The 17,144-nt window shown below is 37.1% G+C and overlaps 1 protein-coding gene across 2 annotated transcripts in view; it reads right to left on the reverse strand.

Annotated features, from left to right (window-relative positions):
• Positions 1 to 16,305: 16,305 nt before the first annotated feature.
• Positions 16,306 to 17,144, reverse strand: part of pi4k2b (phosphatidylinositol 4-kinase type 2 beta) — a 78,483-nt gene continuing 77,644 nt past the window's right edge. For both annotated transcript variants that reach the window (XM_028801745.2, XM_028801744.2), the window contains exon 10: positions 16,306 to 16,917. In XM_028801745.2, the coding sequence (XP_028657578.1) occupies positions 16,744 to 16,917 (174 nt within the window). In that variant the 3' untranslated portion in view covers positions 16,306 to 16,743. The remainder of the gene's footprint in view (positions 16,918 to 17,144) is intronic.

Genomic DNA, 17,144 nt, shown 5'->3' on the forward strand with positions numbered 1-17,144 from the left:
ATGAAACTAGAAACAATACATTTTATTACACATTCCTGGCACAACTTTTCCTGAGGTCAGGATATATTCCTGTTCACTCATCTGTTCACAATCATTATAATGATTACACTGGTCTACAAAAAAATATTTTTTACTTCAGAGCAAGTCTCTATTAAGTTTTTTACAAACTGATTTCATATATGAAATATAAATGACAGGTCTTTCATATATGAAATCAGAATTAAGCTAGCACATCAGATTTTTGAGATACACATCACTGATATTTTGACACTTTTGAATATCAATATAATATATCAACACAATATCTGCAATTTGAACTCTGTCCCACCAAAATTGTTTTGATGTTTACTCTGAAAACAAACCAGAAGACGATACCAGAGACACTTTAAAACATGTTTATGTCAACTTACCTCAGTATAAAAGCGAGGTCAGTGGGCTCAAAATTGTCTGAGGCACTCGCTTTTGCTCTTGTACTGCACATCCGTCTCTCTTTGCAAGAACCAACAGTAGTCACCCATCATGCTCGGAGTGAATTTTCCCCGATATCAGTTTTCCATCACCTTTATATCTTGATGAAATCTTTCCCCATGCTCATCTCTGACATCGCTTAGATTTGGTGGAAAAAAGTCGAGATGAAAATGTAAAAAAGGCGTCTTCAGTGATATTCTGGCTCCCGTAAGCTAATATACTTTCAGCATATTCTCCACAAGCTCAGCATAATTCTCTGCTCTGTATCTGTCAAGGACAACCTGCATGAATGAGGGTGCCGATTCAGTTGGCTTCAGTTTCTTTTTGAACTCATCGTCAAGCATCAGTTCACGGATTTCAGGGCCAACAAAAACACCTTCCTTAATTTTGGCTTCACTTTTCTCGAGACCAATCTTATTTCTTAAATGCTGAAATGCATCGCCTTTACTGTCCAGTCATCCTAGTTGTCCAAGACCAGGAACATCATAATTAAAAAATGGGACGTGCAGGACGAAAATTGTTTTCATATTTGGAGTCAGCAAGTGAAATTTGTTAAAGTACAGGTAAAATAATCCCAGTAGCAAAATTCTTGTTGACCAGTGTTAGGTTAGGTTTCTTTATTTAGTCATGTTTACACAGGAAAACATGAAATTTGCCTTCTCAGTTGCATCTAATAACAGGTAACAGACAGAATGAAATAAAACAGACAAATAGAAATAAGAAAGGTTAAGGTAAGGCAGTTAGATAAAACATATTTATACCAAAAAAAAAAAAAGGTAACAGGATATATATCAAAACCTTAAACATTATCTCCGATATTTTTATTGAAAAGTCGTATGGCACTAGGAAGAAAGGAGTTTCTGGAGCGATTTGTGTGGGTTTTCAAAGCAACTATCCTTCCTGATTTACTGAAGTTTAGTTCTACATGTAATGGATGTCTGTCATCAGTTGAGATGATTTCCAGTTTCTTTAGCATTGCCCTCTGACACACACTACTCACATGCGAATGAACAATTAGAACAGCACAATAACCACAGTCTGCTTTTACAGTATACTTGGATGTAGCATTGGTATAAAATAAGAGCTTACATGTCTAAATCCTATGAAGAACCTTTCCCTAAGTGCTCATATTGTTCTTGAAGCAACAACAGCAACTGGGCACTCAGAAAATGAGATATGGAACACTTAACTCCTGAAGGTGAACAATTCTCACAGAGGGAAACATTCAGCAAAACAAAGAGCACAGCCAGACTTTGTTTAGAATGACAGAACCTCATTTATGGTTGTTTTTTTTCTGAAAACAATATGGATAAGTTGTTTTTACAATATTTTAAAGACACCAATCAATATTAGACAACATTGCTGGCTCAGAAATGGATTTATTTTATAAGTTTTAAAGATTCTGTTTCTGTTTTTTAAACATTAAAGAACAGGTGCTTTGCACTGGGTGTGACAAAGATGGATAGGATTAGAAATGAGGAAATTAGAGAGTCAGGTCAAGTTGGACGGTTGGGAGACAAAGTCAGAGAGGCAAGATTGTGTTGGTTTGGACATGTGCAGAGGAGAGATGCTGGGTATATTGGGAGAAGGATGCTAAGGATAGAGCTGCCAGGGAAGAGAAAAAGAGGAAGGCCTAAGCGAAGGTTAATGGATGTGGTGAGAGAGGACATGCAGGTGATAGGTGTAACAGAACAAGAAGCAGAGGACAGAAATATATGGAAGAAGATGATCTGCTGTGGTGATCCCTAATGGGAGCAGCTGAATGAAGAAGAAGAAAAAACACTAAAGAATGGGTATGGTAACATTGTAAAATGTATAAAAAAAATTGCTTCACTTAATAGGAACACAGTTTCCTGTAGAAATATACACCATGATTGTGAAAACATAACTTTGACATGAAAAATACCAAATGTATCATTTGAATCAATTTTATATTAATCTGAAATTTACATCTTTTAGATGTTTTGTTTGCCCTTTTCACTATGTGTATTATTAAGAAGACTATTCTGCGTGTTTCAAGTTCCCACCGTATTGATTGTTAATCAACAGTTTACCTTTTTTTTCCTGGCAATGTGCTCTGATAAGAGAGAACCATAAGAGTAGCATGTTAAATGTGATTTAAATCCTCAGAAGGGAGCTATCAAAAACGTTATGCTCTACACGTATACAGTATAACACCGCATTACATTTACTTTTCAATATTTTCTTGACCTTTTACATACAAAAGGACATAATAGGTAGTAACCGTGCTGTTTTCTAGCAAGATTAAAAGTGATATAGAAAGAAATTGGCACAAATGTTATCTTTGTTATTTCATGTGCACTTCTTCTATATACTTTCACACAGTTAAAATATTACAGCTAGCCTTGTAAAAGTTTCTAGGCAAAATACAATGGCTGGATGCTTAATTTCTTTTCAAGGTACATACCTCTTAGGACATTGCTCATGTTTGAGATGCCACTAATAACTTGAGTGCGCTACATTAACAAACCAGTCTAACTGTGGCTCCAAAGGTACTTCCCAGTTTCTGTTATGGTTTTATTCCAAAATTAAGTGACAGACATTGACTAAGGAATAAAAAACTTACACTAGGACAAGACTTTGTTACAAAGAAGCATGTTATTGTTGTTTTGAAAACTGTAAACCAACATCCTAGAGATGAGAATTACATTAAGGATTTAATGGAAATGTAAAAGGGAAGGGGGCTCTGTTGATATATGTTCACGCATATTGATATCTTTGCTGTTCTATTGTTTGATGATAAATGTTATTTTGTATCATGCTTATACTAGATGGGACTTTTACAGCAATTTTGAAATGATAGGTAAGATAATGTACTGTCTCTTTATTTCAAAATGTTAGAAGTTTCACCAAATCATTTTAAGCTAGAGGAGACAAAAGATGAACAGGGTAAAGGGAGCGAGTCCAGATGTGAAACTGACAAAAGCTGTTTAAAATTTAAGTTTAAAATTGGTTAAAAAATATCTAGTTCTAAAGATGTGAAGAAAGACTGTAGACAAAAAAACTGTAAGATGGCATATATAGTAATATTACTTGTATATCGGGAATATTGTTATATTCAGACCTTAAATCCTGACTGACACTTTGGTAACTGCCTCAAGGAAGCATATTCACCTTCTATATCTGCCACAGGTTATTCTACACATACTCAACATCTGTGGCAGGATATAATTATGTTTGACTATTTCCAAGACAAAGATATTAGTTTACATTAAGAACCTGAACAAGTAATAAAGTTTCCTCTCTCTTCTCAAACCAAACACTCAATAAAGGCGGTGCACAGAAGTGACCAGGAAGGCTAATAGGGTGTTAAGGTATACAGTATATCATGATGTGTGGAGTACACGTCAAAGGAGGTTATGCTTAAGTTGTAAATTGCACTAGTGAGGCTTCATCTGGAGTACTGTGTTCAGTTTTGGCTTCCATACTACAAAAAATCAGCGACCAGTCTGATTTCAGGACTCTGAGGCATGAACTATGAAAAGAGATTGAGGGAGCTGAACCTTTTCAGTTTAAGCACACAACAATCAAGAAGTGACATGATTGAAATGTTTAAAATTATGAAAAAAATTACTACCATGGATCCAGGCTTTTACTTTATGATGAACTCAACAAGAGCATGGGGACACAGTTGGAAACTTGTTAAGGGCAAATTTGGAACAAATATTAACAGGGTTTTCTTTACACAAAGAACCACAGACACACAGAATAAGTATAGGGTGGTCCAGATCTAACTTTTAATGCAATGCAATGCAATAATTGCTTAGTTAGATCTGGACCACCCTGTAGTGTAGTGCAGCAAAGGACTTTAGAGAGCTTCAAATCTCGACTTGATGTTATTTGCAGTTTGTAAGTGGGATAGGCATACAGTTTTCTGACTGTTTAGAAATGGTTCAACTGTGTGAGCAAACTTAAAGAATGAAACAAGATTATATAAGCTTTAAACAGAACTTTTCTTCTTTTTGTTTTATCAATTTTTTCTCTATTTTTGTGTGAACATTTTTACTTTGAATTTTTGTAAAGCTTTTAAAAAATGAAGATATTTTGTCTATGGAATCATTTCAAAGCATCAAGCTATTGCTGAATCTCATTTGCAAACTAGAGCTGCTGAACTTTGGTGGTTTTGGGTAAACACAGCTACAATGCTTCTGTTAAAAGCTACATTTTTACCTTAGCACATATAAAGTGCTATTTATCTATCTACAGTAGATAGATAGATAGATAGATAGATAGATAGATAGATAGATAGATAGATAGATAGATAGATAGATAGATAGATAGATAGATAGATAGATAGATAGATACTTTATTAATCCCAAGGGGAAATTCACAGTATCTACAGCAGGGAAAATAAGTATTGAATGCATCAACATTTTTCTCAGTAAATATATTTCTAATGGGGCTATTGACATGAAATTTTCACCAGATGTCGGAAACAACCCAAATAATCCACACATACAGTACAAAGAAATCAAAACAAATAAGTCCATAAATAAAGTTATGCGTAATAAAGTGGAATGAGACAGGGAATAAGTATTGAACACTGTGAGGGATTGCCGGTCATATATTGCGGCCAACACCTCCAAGCCGTCAGATGGAGCCTTCCTTGCAGCATGGAGGTGCCCCGAATGCCAGCAGGGAATCATGGACCTTGGAGTTTTTCTTCACAGCCCTGCTGGATACCATGGGGGCCACCAGGAGTCACTGCAGGGAGGCTCAGGGATTTATGCTTTCCGTATAGCTCGGAAGTATTTCCAAGTCACGGGAACGGAAGAAATGATATACTTCCGGGCTGAAGAAAAGGAGAAGTTTTTACCTGACCCGGAAGTGATAGAAAGTCACATGGACTGAGGGACAGAACCACTTCCGGGTCAAGGACTATAAAAGGATTGTGGGAAATCCCAGACATTGAGCTGAGTTGGGAGGCAGGGTGGCTAAGCGTCTGGGAGAGTGGAGGATTGGTTATTGTTATTTGATTATTGAGTATAGTGGAGTGGTGGTGCTTTGTGCACTTTATTATTATAATAAATATTCATCTTTGGACTTTTACCTGGTGTCTGACATGTGATCTGAGGGTTCAAGGGGTCGACAGTGCCTCTATCTGTCACAACATGCTTACTAAAATTTATTTAATACTTAGTAGAAAAGCCATTCTTGGTAATGACAGCTTCAAGAAGCCTCCTATATGGAGAAACTAGCCACATGCGTTCCTCAGATGTGATTTTGGCCCATTCTTCGACAAAAATTGTCTTCAAATCTTGAAGGTTCCGTGGGCCTCTTCGTTGAACTCTGATCTTCAGTTCTTTCCATAGATTTTCAATTGGATTTATGCCGGGAGATTGACTGGGCCATTCTAGCAGCTTTATATTCTTTCTCTGAAACCAATTGAGAGTTTCCTTGGCTGTGTGTTTGGGATTGTTGTCTTGCTGAAATATCCACCCTCTTTTAATCTTCAGCATCCTGGTAGATGGCAGCAGATTCTTATCAAGAATGTCCCGGTACATTTCTCCATTTATCCTTCCGTAAATTATATAAAGTCTTCCAGTATTTTGGGGTGTTTTTGGGGTGATGTACAGTGACATTTCTCCTCCAAACATCGTGTGTGCAATGACATCCAAAGAGTTCAATTTTTGGTTTCATCTCACCAGTATATTCTCCCAGTATTTCAATGGGTTGTCCAAATGTTGTGCAGCACACTTTAAACGAGCTTCAACATGCATTTTCTTCAGCAGTGGAGTCTTGCATAGTGAGCGTGCATAGAGGCCATGGCGGTTGAGCGCATTACTTATTGTTTTCTTTGAAACAACTGTACCTGCTAATTCCAGGTCTTTCTGAAGCTCTCTGCGAGTGGTCCTTGGCTCTTAGACAACGCTTCTGATTTTACTTTTGACTCCTCGGTCAGAAATCTTGCGAGGAGCACCTGGTTGTGGCCAGTTTATGGTGAAATGATGTTCTTTCCAATTCCGGATTATGGCCCCAATGGTGCTCACTGGAGAATACTCAGAAGTTTAGAAATATGTCGACCACCAATGCCATTAGTATATTTTGCAACAATAAGTTTGTGAAGGTCTTGAGAGAGCTCTTTGCTTTTACCCATCATGAGACGCTTCTTGTGTGACATCTTGGTAATGAGAAACCTTTTTATAGGCCATCAACCAGGACTAAACCAGCGGATTTTAATTGGCACTGATAGGGGGCTATCAGGATTGCTTTCTAAAAACTGACAGATTTCAGGCTTTCCATGCCTTTTTGCACCTGCTTTTCTTCATGTGTTCGGAACTTTTTCCCTGTGTCATTCCACTTTATTACATAAAACTAAATTTATGGTCTTATTTGTTTTGATGTCTTTGTATGTGTGGATTACTTGGGTTGTTACCGAACTCTGTTGAAAATTTCATGTCAATAGCGCCATTAGAAATATATTTACTGAGAAAAACGTTGATGCGTTCAATACTTATTTTCGCTTATTTCCCTATATCTATCTAAAAAATCCCTCAAACTTGATTTTGAATTCCTATAAATCACAACTCTGTATTGGAATCAGTCTAAAAGATAAGCTGCCCCTCATTGCATTCTGAATCTGGAAAAATGACTGCTGGTCAGTAATATATTTGATTTTTTTTTTTAAATAATGTCTTCTACCCATTTATTCATGATTGAATTTGTCTAATCCATAAGGCCGAAGTCAAATCCAGACACAAAAATGAAATACAACAGTAGAATAAAGTGAGAAAATAAGAAAAGGCTGAACTTCCAGTAAAAACATTTATCCACCTAGAATAGAGATTTCCTTGAATTGGTAATTTTATTTCCCAGATTATCCACACTAACACTTTTTATTCATTGTTATGTTTATGTGATGAGGGAATTATTTATTTTATAACTTAATGCATCTTTGAGTGCCTCTAATTCTCTTTTTTGTGTACGCAGACCTAACTTGAGAAAATTACCGCTTTTTAAAATAACATTGTTTTGAGAAAGTTTAGGATCAGGAACGTGTTAAGTAATGAATGATGGGTACAGAACCGTATGTAGAATTAATGTATAAAAAAGGATGGTGGTAATTATAGAGTACTATGGAAAGTATTTAAAAACTAGGAACTGAAGGGGCTCAGAAATTAAATATGTACAGGGAACATCAGAGGCAGAACTTAGTAAGAGCTCAACTAGGAAACCAGGATAAAGACACTGGGAACAAATAAAGGGCAGGCATTACTTATTCAGGTTTATGGTGAACTCTTCAGGAGACAATGGGGAGTGAACGTGTCCAACAATGCAAGAGCAGGTTTTATCCAGAAACTGGCCTAGTCTTGTGCTTTTTTTTAGTGAGGTGTCATTATTTATAAATTCCCCCTGGAAAAACTAGCTCCCTCCCCAAAGGCAGTTGCTGAAAATTGTGCTTTTAACAATTGTTCAAAATATTTTAACTGTGCCAAGGTTGCCTTGAGGGGTTTTCAGCATACCACCATAAATGCTTAAACCATTGAACTGTGTGAAAACACAACAACTGGATCAAAGCAAGCTGAAGCTATGAAGAGTACGAAATTAGCGAATGAGAAAGTATGTATTTTAAAAACACAGACTACAAGAAAAACATTGTTACAAAAACAATACGACCAAAATATTAGTTGGCACTTCAGTAACTTTATAGACGTGTCTGAAAGCATTTAGACAAAGCTCAATAGAAAATACCAGTCTGCCAAATACGAGAGTGCCAGGTATGAGTAAAGAATGCTAAAGGAAAACAACAATTTAATGCAAACTCTAGGTATGCAGCCTTTTCAGAGAAGAATTCAAAAAATAACATCATGAAAACCACAATATATATTAAAAAAAACAAACAAACTATCAATGAACTGGAAAGACTTCATTTCATTTTGACAATTTGGAGGCAATTGTAGTTTTGCTTATGGGCTTTATGGGAAACCGTTGGCCATGAACTACTTCCTGACTGTTAAGTATTGTTTATGACTCACAGCCTGCTATACCGGTATTGGGTTCTTGTCCGTATAGCCAACTATTAGGACGTGTTAAAAACGACAAATTGTCTTCTTTCACACACTGTGCAAAAGTCTAAGGCTCTTCACATAGTTCATGAAATATTTGTCTTCAGACACATATTTTATGTCTTCTGGATTAGAATGTCAATAGAAGCAAAACATAATTTAGAGTTTCAAACTTACCTTTTGCAAAAAGTGAAGCAATACAATAAGATATTCAAAGGTTCTTAAACCATTTTCCTGTTAAAAAGAATAAGATCTGTCAAAATATAGCCAAATGTTTGAATTAGCAAACTTAACAAATGGGTACAAATCCTCAATGGACAGAATGTGTAGGTTGAACCAAAGTGGTTAACTGAAACAGTTGTGCAGAGGGGATAAACCTAGGCAAGGGACCACCATTCTAAAAAGCTGAGGTGTTGGTAGATGTCACAGTTTAACCTGGAAATCTTACACCATAACAAACGTTAGCATAGCAACAAGACTCAAGGTGATTATCCAGCATCATCATGGTCTCTTGTAAGCAGAAATTTCACAGCAGACAAGTGCTTCCAGATGTGTGGTCCAAGCTTTTCTGCAGAATTATAAACAAACAAAGGTTATGTACTAGAAACACAGTGGTTGGCCACTGAGTAACAAGTGAGAAATACATCAAGCAAGCTTCCTTTCTCCCAGCATCACTATCAGCTTAAAACATGCAGAAACCACTGGGACCCTGGAACATCCATGTACAGTTCAAAGAACTCTTATCACAAGTGATCTCCATGGAAGAATGGTGATCAAAAAGTCAATCTTCTGAGGACAAACAACTCACCTATGCATGAAAACATAAGGAAAGGGGTGCTGAAATATGGCAGCAGATGCTCTGGACTAATTTTGGTTCTAACAGAAGTCAGTTTGTCCATGAAAGCCCAAACATAAGGACAACTTCACAAAAAAATAATTTGCAGTGAAAAGAGAAAAAGAGAATACTGCAACAGATGGTGTGGCCTCCACAGAACCTTAATCTCAACATCATCAAGTCAGTCTGGCATTACCTGTAGAAACAGGAGCAAGTAAAAAAGACAAAGTGTGCATTGGATGTGAGGCTTGGCATAACCCACCACAGCAGCTGTCAAACAAGTGGACCAAAAAGGGTGGCCACAGCAAATATTGATGTTTTTGTTCTCTTTATTGTACTTTCTCAGAACTGTATGTATTACAACCTATTCATGGCATTACTATTAATGTACTCCAACTTTACAGCATTGTACACAAGTGACTAAGACTTTTGGCACAGTAGTAGTCATTCATTTTTTTTATGGCACATCTCTTGAAAACATTTAGAAGAAATTCCCTGTCTTTAATATCACTTTATATGGTAAGAAAACTGTAAAGTTGTTCATTACTGCCACGAGATGGCATGAAGTGCTGATCACAGAAATACTAAAAGACGCCACTGGTCACATTCAATACTTTGATTAATAAAGCAACCATCTAAAACACCTCAACATGTTCCACATACTGTATATCAGGCTGACACATGATCATTTGAACATGCAATGGCTTCTGAAATGCAATTAAACACCGCTGCATGACAGTATTATTCACGGTAACTAAAACTAAAAATGTTGTTAACGAAAAAATAATCATTCAGTTAACTAAAACTAAAATGAAAATCTGTCTAAAAACTAAAAATGAAACTAGTTTTCTAATTTTAATTCTGATTTTCTACACATTAGTCTAAATGCATATTGTACATGGAGCGCACAGGTCCGTGTACTTTTTGGTATTTGAAATTTCATTTTAGAAGCAAAAACGAAAAAACGAAAATGAGAGGATTTTTCAGATTTTGATTTTTGATTAAAGAATAAAATGAGGGAAAATAATGTATTTTTTAATACATTATATACATATACAAACAAATAGCTGTCATAAACTTAAAATTACACATACTTTTCTGGATCTATTTGTGATTCAAATAATGAGAGTATAATAGCTCAAAAACAACAAAACAGACGCATTTATAGCTTTTGTCACCTCTAACTCTAAATGTGTGTCAGAGAGTCGACAGCCCGAGATTTGCTCAGCACAAATTTTTCTAACATTTCTTGCACAAAACCCTTTCGCTTCTCCATGTTCATATGACAGACGCTCAGATATAATTTTCTGTGGCAGGCCTTGTTTTGTCATCTCTAAAATCATGTCTGAGTACTGTTCCAATGAAATGATGATGGTCCAGTCTACACATCAGTGACCAGCGTTTGCTGCAAGTGACGCATTACCTGACCAGGTTGTTGACCTAAAAAAACGTCCAGTTCAGACAAAATAAAGGGCGTTTTCTCAGTCTCATTTCTTGCAGTTTTCTTTTCTGATGTACGAAAGAACAAAAGGAAGAAAGTAATTGTTTTGCATTTTTCCCTTTTAAGTTGAAAATCAAGTAAGTGTCTCTTTTTCTTTTTTAAATGATAATTTCAAATACCCAAAAGTACATGGACCCGCACAGATGCCAGTAAATGTATTAAATATTATTTAAAACCGCACAGTCGCTAATTTGGTCAGAGTATGTTGGATGATATACAATTTGACAACTTTGAAGAAAACTATATTTTTAAACATGCAGCTTTCAAGACATTTAAAACTGGTAAAATGTAACAAGAAGTTAATTGCTGAAAACGTAAAAATAAATTAAAACAAACATAAAAAAAGAATGAAAAAGTAAAATTAGAAAATGGTGAAAAACTAAAACTAAATAGAAATTAAAAAAAGAATTTAAAAAATGATAAGAAATTACAACTAAAAATATCAAAAACTAAATAAAAGCTAACAGTTATCCTAACACTAGACAACACTGCTGCTTGAGGCTCATTGGTATTGTTTGTCACGTAGCCATGTGCTCTGCCGGTCAGTGTCTGGTATCCATTACTGATCATGAACAGTCATCTCTGTGGTGCCTCAGATGGAATTATTCTTGGCTGGTCTTTATTACCATCTCTTGCTATCCCATAGTGTAAAGCCCTATTCAGACAGGATTAGTTTTACACCAGGAGATGGGGATGGGGTAAAGTAATTATTACTGGAGGACCCCCGTTATTTCAGGCCTGTCTGAATCACTCATGTCAGTAACTTTTTATACACTACACATTCACATCTCAGTAAAGATAAAGGAGCCTTTTGCTTTCATTAAAAAAATTAATTCAGGTTAAACTAGTCCTGTGCAAAACAACATGTCAAAATGTAATCATTTGAGTGCTTCAGATGGGGCTAAAATCACCAAGGTACTAATAGTTACTTTACCCCACCTCCTGGTGTAAAAATAATATGACCTCTGGCAAATAGGACCTTATCACTATGGCCGTCCACATTTTCATTCATTTTACTCAGTGCCTTTCTCACTGAAGTGTTTTTCACTTGGTGGCATATCTGGCAAGCCCCCAGGTAGACATGCGGTCCAGTCTCACCCCCTGGAAATGACCAACTATCTGGTGCAGCCAGTTGTTAAGTGGGTGTCCCCTTGGCCTGGTCCAGCCGCTCAAATCCTCAGCAATGAAGAGCCTGTGAGCCAGACTGCCCTTGGGGAATCGCGTCACATGGCTGTAGTGCCATAACCGATACTCCCTCTCAATGTCTGACTGTAATGGTGTGTATCAGTTTGTTTTGTGCTGGTGGGAGTTTGTGGGTGTGCCACTGTGACTTTGCTGTCGAAGTCTGCGTGGTTCTGTGCATCTCAGCAAGCACGCACCACTTTTCTGTTTGCACTCAGCCGTGCAGGGATGTGTGCTGCTGCGTCTTTAATGGCTATGAAGAGGAATCAAAGCCAAATTTTGGGGCCGCTGTGAGCCAGATATCCAAATAGTGGGTTGGGTTGTGTTATCTTGTCATGGCTTAAGCTGTCAACTGATACCTAGATGAAGCTACAAAGGCCAGGGCTGTGTGACAAACAGACAACTCTTACAATTTTTAAAATACGAATGACGACCTGCCTGGCCTCCACACCAACCTGATAAACACCTTCTAAGATCAGGAATTGTGACATTACCTTCTTCTTCATCCTCACTAGGTAGTGGTACACCTGCAGGGCTCACGATATTTCTAAATCCCTGGCAGCCCTTCAGGGAGGCACTCTTCAGATTTTTGTAGCCCGAAAAGAATTTAGCTAGTCTAAATAAAAGAGACAATTTCTTAATGCAGAAAGTTAGATATAATTGAGAAATAAATCAAAACATTCATTTTCCAAACACAAATAGCAACAATCATATATAAATTATTCAACAATCAAGTAACAATCGTCAACATCAATCAACATAAATATGTATTCGGTTCTAACTGAACTGAAACTTGTATGAACAATAGGATGAATTTAAACATGAATCAGTCTGTGTCCGATCCGCAAATCGGAGATCTCAGCTGAAATCACAGAGGAGAGAGCACCAGTCGACATGGAGGACACGGCTTCATCAGTTCCTCACTTGGCTTCTGTGCATTCGTCTCCACTTCTCTTCCCTTTCATCTTGCTGGAGTGTTATGTTCCAAGTGTCTTGAACCTTTTCCAGAATACATCCAGGATCTAATTGCCTTGTCAGGACAAAAAGTTTCAAATGGAGAGATACATGAGATCATTTCAGTGTTTCAGACTGTAGAGAGGTACAAAATGACGTTTTCACTCAGTTCATGCAAGAAAATCCTCTCTCGCAGATGGCTGTAGATGGTGATATGAGAGAGGTGTTCTAGATTCTCAGTTCAAGCGATCTAGCTTGACACTCCGATGCTCTGAAAGCCACATTTTTAGGTCTCTCTATTCTTGTGGAATTTTCTCCTTCTCATACTCATTTAGTAAACTGGCAAAATGTGTGACAAGATAATCCACCTCTTCATCCCCATTATTTGCCAGATCTTCCCTGGGGTGCGGAAGAAGGATCCAAAACTTTGAAACGAGACAGGCTTTTCAGACAGATTTTTAAATCTGCTGACCGTGTACTTAACTGTGTTGACAATAATCTTCTGAAACTCTGCACCAAAGGTGCTTTTGTGCCCTCACTACTTCTAGCAGGTTGGCTTTTTGTGAGCAGAGTTCCACAGTAGCACATGCTATCCTCATCTTTCACTGTGAACTTTGCTTCCAAGGCTTTCCGGTATTCTCCTGGTTTTGTTCTCTCTACTAACTGATTTGTTTGCATGATATTTAAGTTATCATACTGAAAATCTGTACTGCACTTGGATAAGATGGTACTGAAGTCCAACATGAAACGTAGGAAGTGAACAAATTTCTTCATCTCCTGCACAACCCCCTTTGCTTTGACAGCATCCTGACTTAACATCACCTCCTCCTGCCATATTCGCTTTATGCACAATGGTACTGTTTTTCTACAGCCTTTAGACATTTCAGCCTGCATGGCAGCCACTATGTACTTTCAGGCCACTTTCTTTTTAAGCAGTTCACTTATTTCACTCAGTTGTCTTTGCTTCTTTGGAGAACAGTAGTACATCTTAAAGACAGATTTCAGTGTATCCTCAAACCTGACCAGGTACTCACAACCTTTCACACTATACAGTACTGCTAGTTCTAATTTGACTGCCACACAGTGGATTGTTATGATGTGGGGTATCTGCTGTTTTAGTCTCCCAACTACTCCCATTTTCTCATCCATCATCACTGCATCTCCATCACAATTTGCACACACTACTTCCTCCTTCCATGTCTCTCACCAATACCCATGGTGCCCACTGCCTCATTAATAGATTTTAGAACACCTGCAGCATTTGTGCTCTTCACTGGCTGACATTTGATCATGAAAATGGAAATGTCACCATTATCTTTCAAATACCTAACATGAACCAACACCTGGTAAGAATTTGATTTCTTGCATTTCCATTTCAATCTGATCTCTTGACGTTTGTGCTATTGCTGCAATACATTTTCAGCATGCATGATCATTGTGATAAACACAGCCAAAATCTAGGTCACTTTCTGGTTGAAATTTGCAAAGGCTGTTAACTTTTGCTAACTCATTTTTGCCAACATAGTATTCTGTTCTGAAAAGTTTTGTTAGGACTTCATGTTCATTTTTATTATGTTCTTTAGTATTGCCGTTTGTTTAAAGTAAGAAGCTACAGACTGGGCACTCATATGCTTCTTGTCATGCACAAATTTGTCATGCTTTCCTAAAAATGACTGCTTCCAGTAACAAAAATGCTTGTGGAGTCAGAAAATGTGAGGAATTGACGACATACCCAACCGAACATTGTGTCGTTTACCTTAGGTTCCAGCCACGGACATTCTTTTGTCCATGAACCCAAAAAGCTATACTTTCTTTTTGCCTCATAATTAGATATTTCCAAATTCTTCCACTTTGTGGGGGTCTGGCCTTCCTTATCCGTTCCCTGATCTTCATTCTGATGTGTCCGTTTTGGCTGAGCAGAGCTGAAATATTGTCATAAATCCATGCATTGCCTCCTTCTCAAATTTGTACACACACGTCAGCAATTTTGCATTTAATTAACTTCACGGCCCATGCAAACAAAAAAAATCCTTTTAAACTTTCACGTGAGCACCACAAAGTTTTCATGTGCACACTAAACTGTAAAAGAGTTTTTTGTTTGCCCGTATCCCTTTATGTGCACCGTAAATGTCACTTAGCAACAGTAAATCAATGAAGTGAGAATTCACTCCTTTACTGGGGGTGGCAGCAGTGCACCATTTGTGTTTACCAATCATCATATGAGAGAGAGAACAGAGGAGAAGTAAACTCATTACACATATGCACAGGCACACGTCTCTGCAGACAAATTAAAAACCTGTTTGTTCCATAATCTTTCTTTCCCCATTCAAATAACAAGCCATAGAAGCAGACAAAGCAAATGAAAGAGGAAATTTGGTATCACTCGGAGAATAATTTCTGGTAAACAGTCAGGCAGGATGGCGTTACATTTTGATAGCCCCATGGGAAAAGTTAATAGCCCTGGGCAATCAGGCTACTGATTTTGTGAGCCCTGACCTGCCTCCCATCAGAGCAATGGCATGCAGCACAGCGGTGGTGAAAATCTGATGCAAAACAACAGTTTACAAAGATAGAAGAAGCTAATTTTTAAAATAAATGCATTGTGATCCACCACAATACAGGTTTGCTAATGTGCTGCATTGCATTGTTCTTTGGCCACCTTGTGGGGGCTTGTTGCAGGTATCAGCACAGTATGTATTCACCCAGAGGTCATCCACTGTTTCATGCCTTCTAGCACACTGGTAAAGGCATCGTGACTAATCACTAGGCAACTCTTCCATAAAGTCCTTGACAATTGCAAATCACTTGTACATTCAATGCAGAATGTCTACACTGTGAGTATAACTAGGCCATCCATGAGGTTAGTGTATGAATGGGCATCAGCTACAACATAACAGTTTAAACTCAAACAATGCATTGCTGCCTTCCATCTTAAATTTTTTATCATCACATATAAATTGTATTATACAACATTTACAGAACTAATTGTGCCCTCTTTGGTAACCACTGCCTATTTCTAAAGTTGGCACAAGAGTTTGCCAGTTTAAGAAATGTTTACAGTATGTAGGTTAGTAGTTTTATTACTATCATGTATACAGAGTAAAGAGAAATTCTTAATTTAGTAATTATTGAGTAGGTGGGGAAGCAACAAGATTACAAACAAACAGGATACACTGCTATTCTTTAACTCCACAGGAATAATTTTGAATCTTCTCAATAGCAGGTAGTGAGCAACACAACCCCATATTTCTACAAGATAACATGCAATTTATATTTCATATACATTGGGTTAGATTGCGATGGTCACCAAAATACATAAAAAAAGATACAACTATATCTTGCAGTTAAGCTTTTTATTGCAATATATCAGACTGTTGTTCAATTGTCTTTAACTTTTAAAATCACCAATAAGTAATAAGATTTACAAACAAAAGTGATTTGCAAAATCTTGTGTTGTATTTATCATTTAAACTTTTCAGATAGAACTATATAAATTACATCACAGAATCCCATTTTATATTAATCCCACCATTTGTAATATAAAAATACAATATTAACATTTACAGTGAAGTTTGAGCACTGCAGAGAAAAGTCCTGTAAACTTACCGATACATTCAAAAACACTTTAATTATTCAAGTTCTTTTGGCAGTAGATGGCTTCAACCATTTTCTAGAATGCATTGATTGCTTTCTCATTAAAAAATATTTGTAGTACAGTACTGAAAAGGTTCAGCCACACTCTTAAAGAGCTGTCCTCGGACAAGAAATCATAATGTCTACCAAGAGGAGAAAAAGGGCCTCTTGAAGTGGAAAGTTTGTGTGAAGGCATTTCCAAGATGGACAATGCGACCTTGACTTCCGCTTCTACTTCTTTCCACCACAACACGGGGCATCTGCACCAGCTGAATAGGACTCTTACCATCCTTTAAAGCCTGAATCAGATTGAGTATCTAGAATAAAGTAATGGGAGAAAAATAACTGAAAGCTTCAGATCTTAAATCATACCCAAAGTAAAGCAATATCATTTTTTATTACAACTTTCTCAAACTGAACACTGATTTTAATGTTCTATAAAATGGCTAAAAAGAATACATTTACCCTTAGGCCTGCTTTGGGCTCTCTACCCCAAGCTTCAGAGACCAACAATATATGCCAAAAGGGGCCCCCAAGTTAAATA

Source organism: Erpetoichthys calabaricus, chromosome 5, assembly GCF_900747795.2.
Source record: "Erpetoichthys calabaricus chromosome 5, fErpCal1.3, whole genome shotgun sequence".
Classification (NCBI taxonomy): domain Eukaryota; kingdom Metazoa; phylum Chordata; class Cladistia; order Polypteriformes; family Polypteridae; genus Erpetoichthys; species Erpetoichthys calabaricus.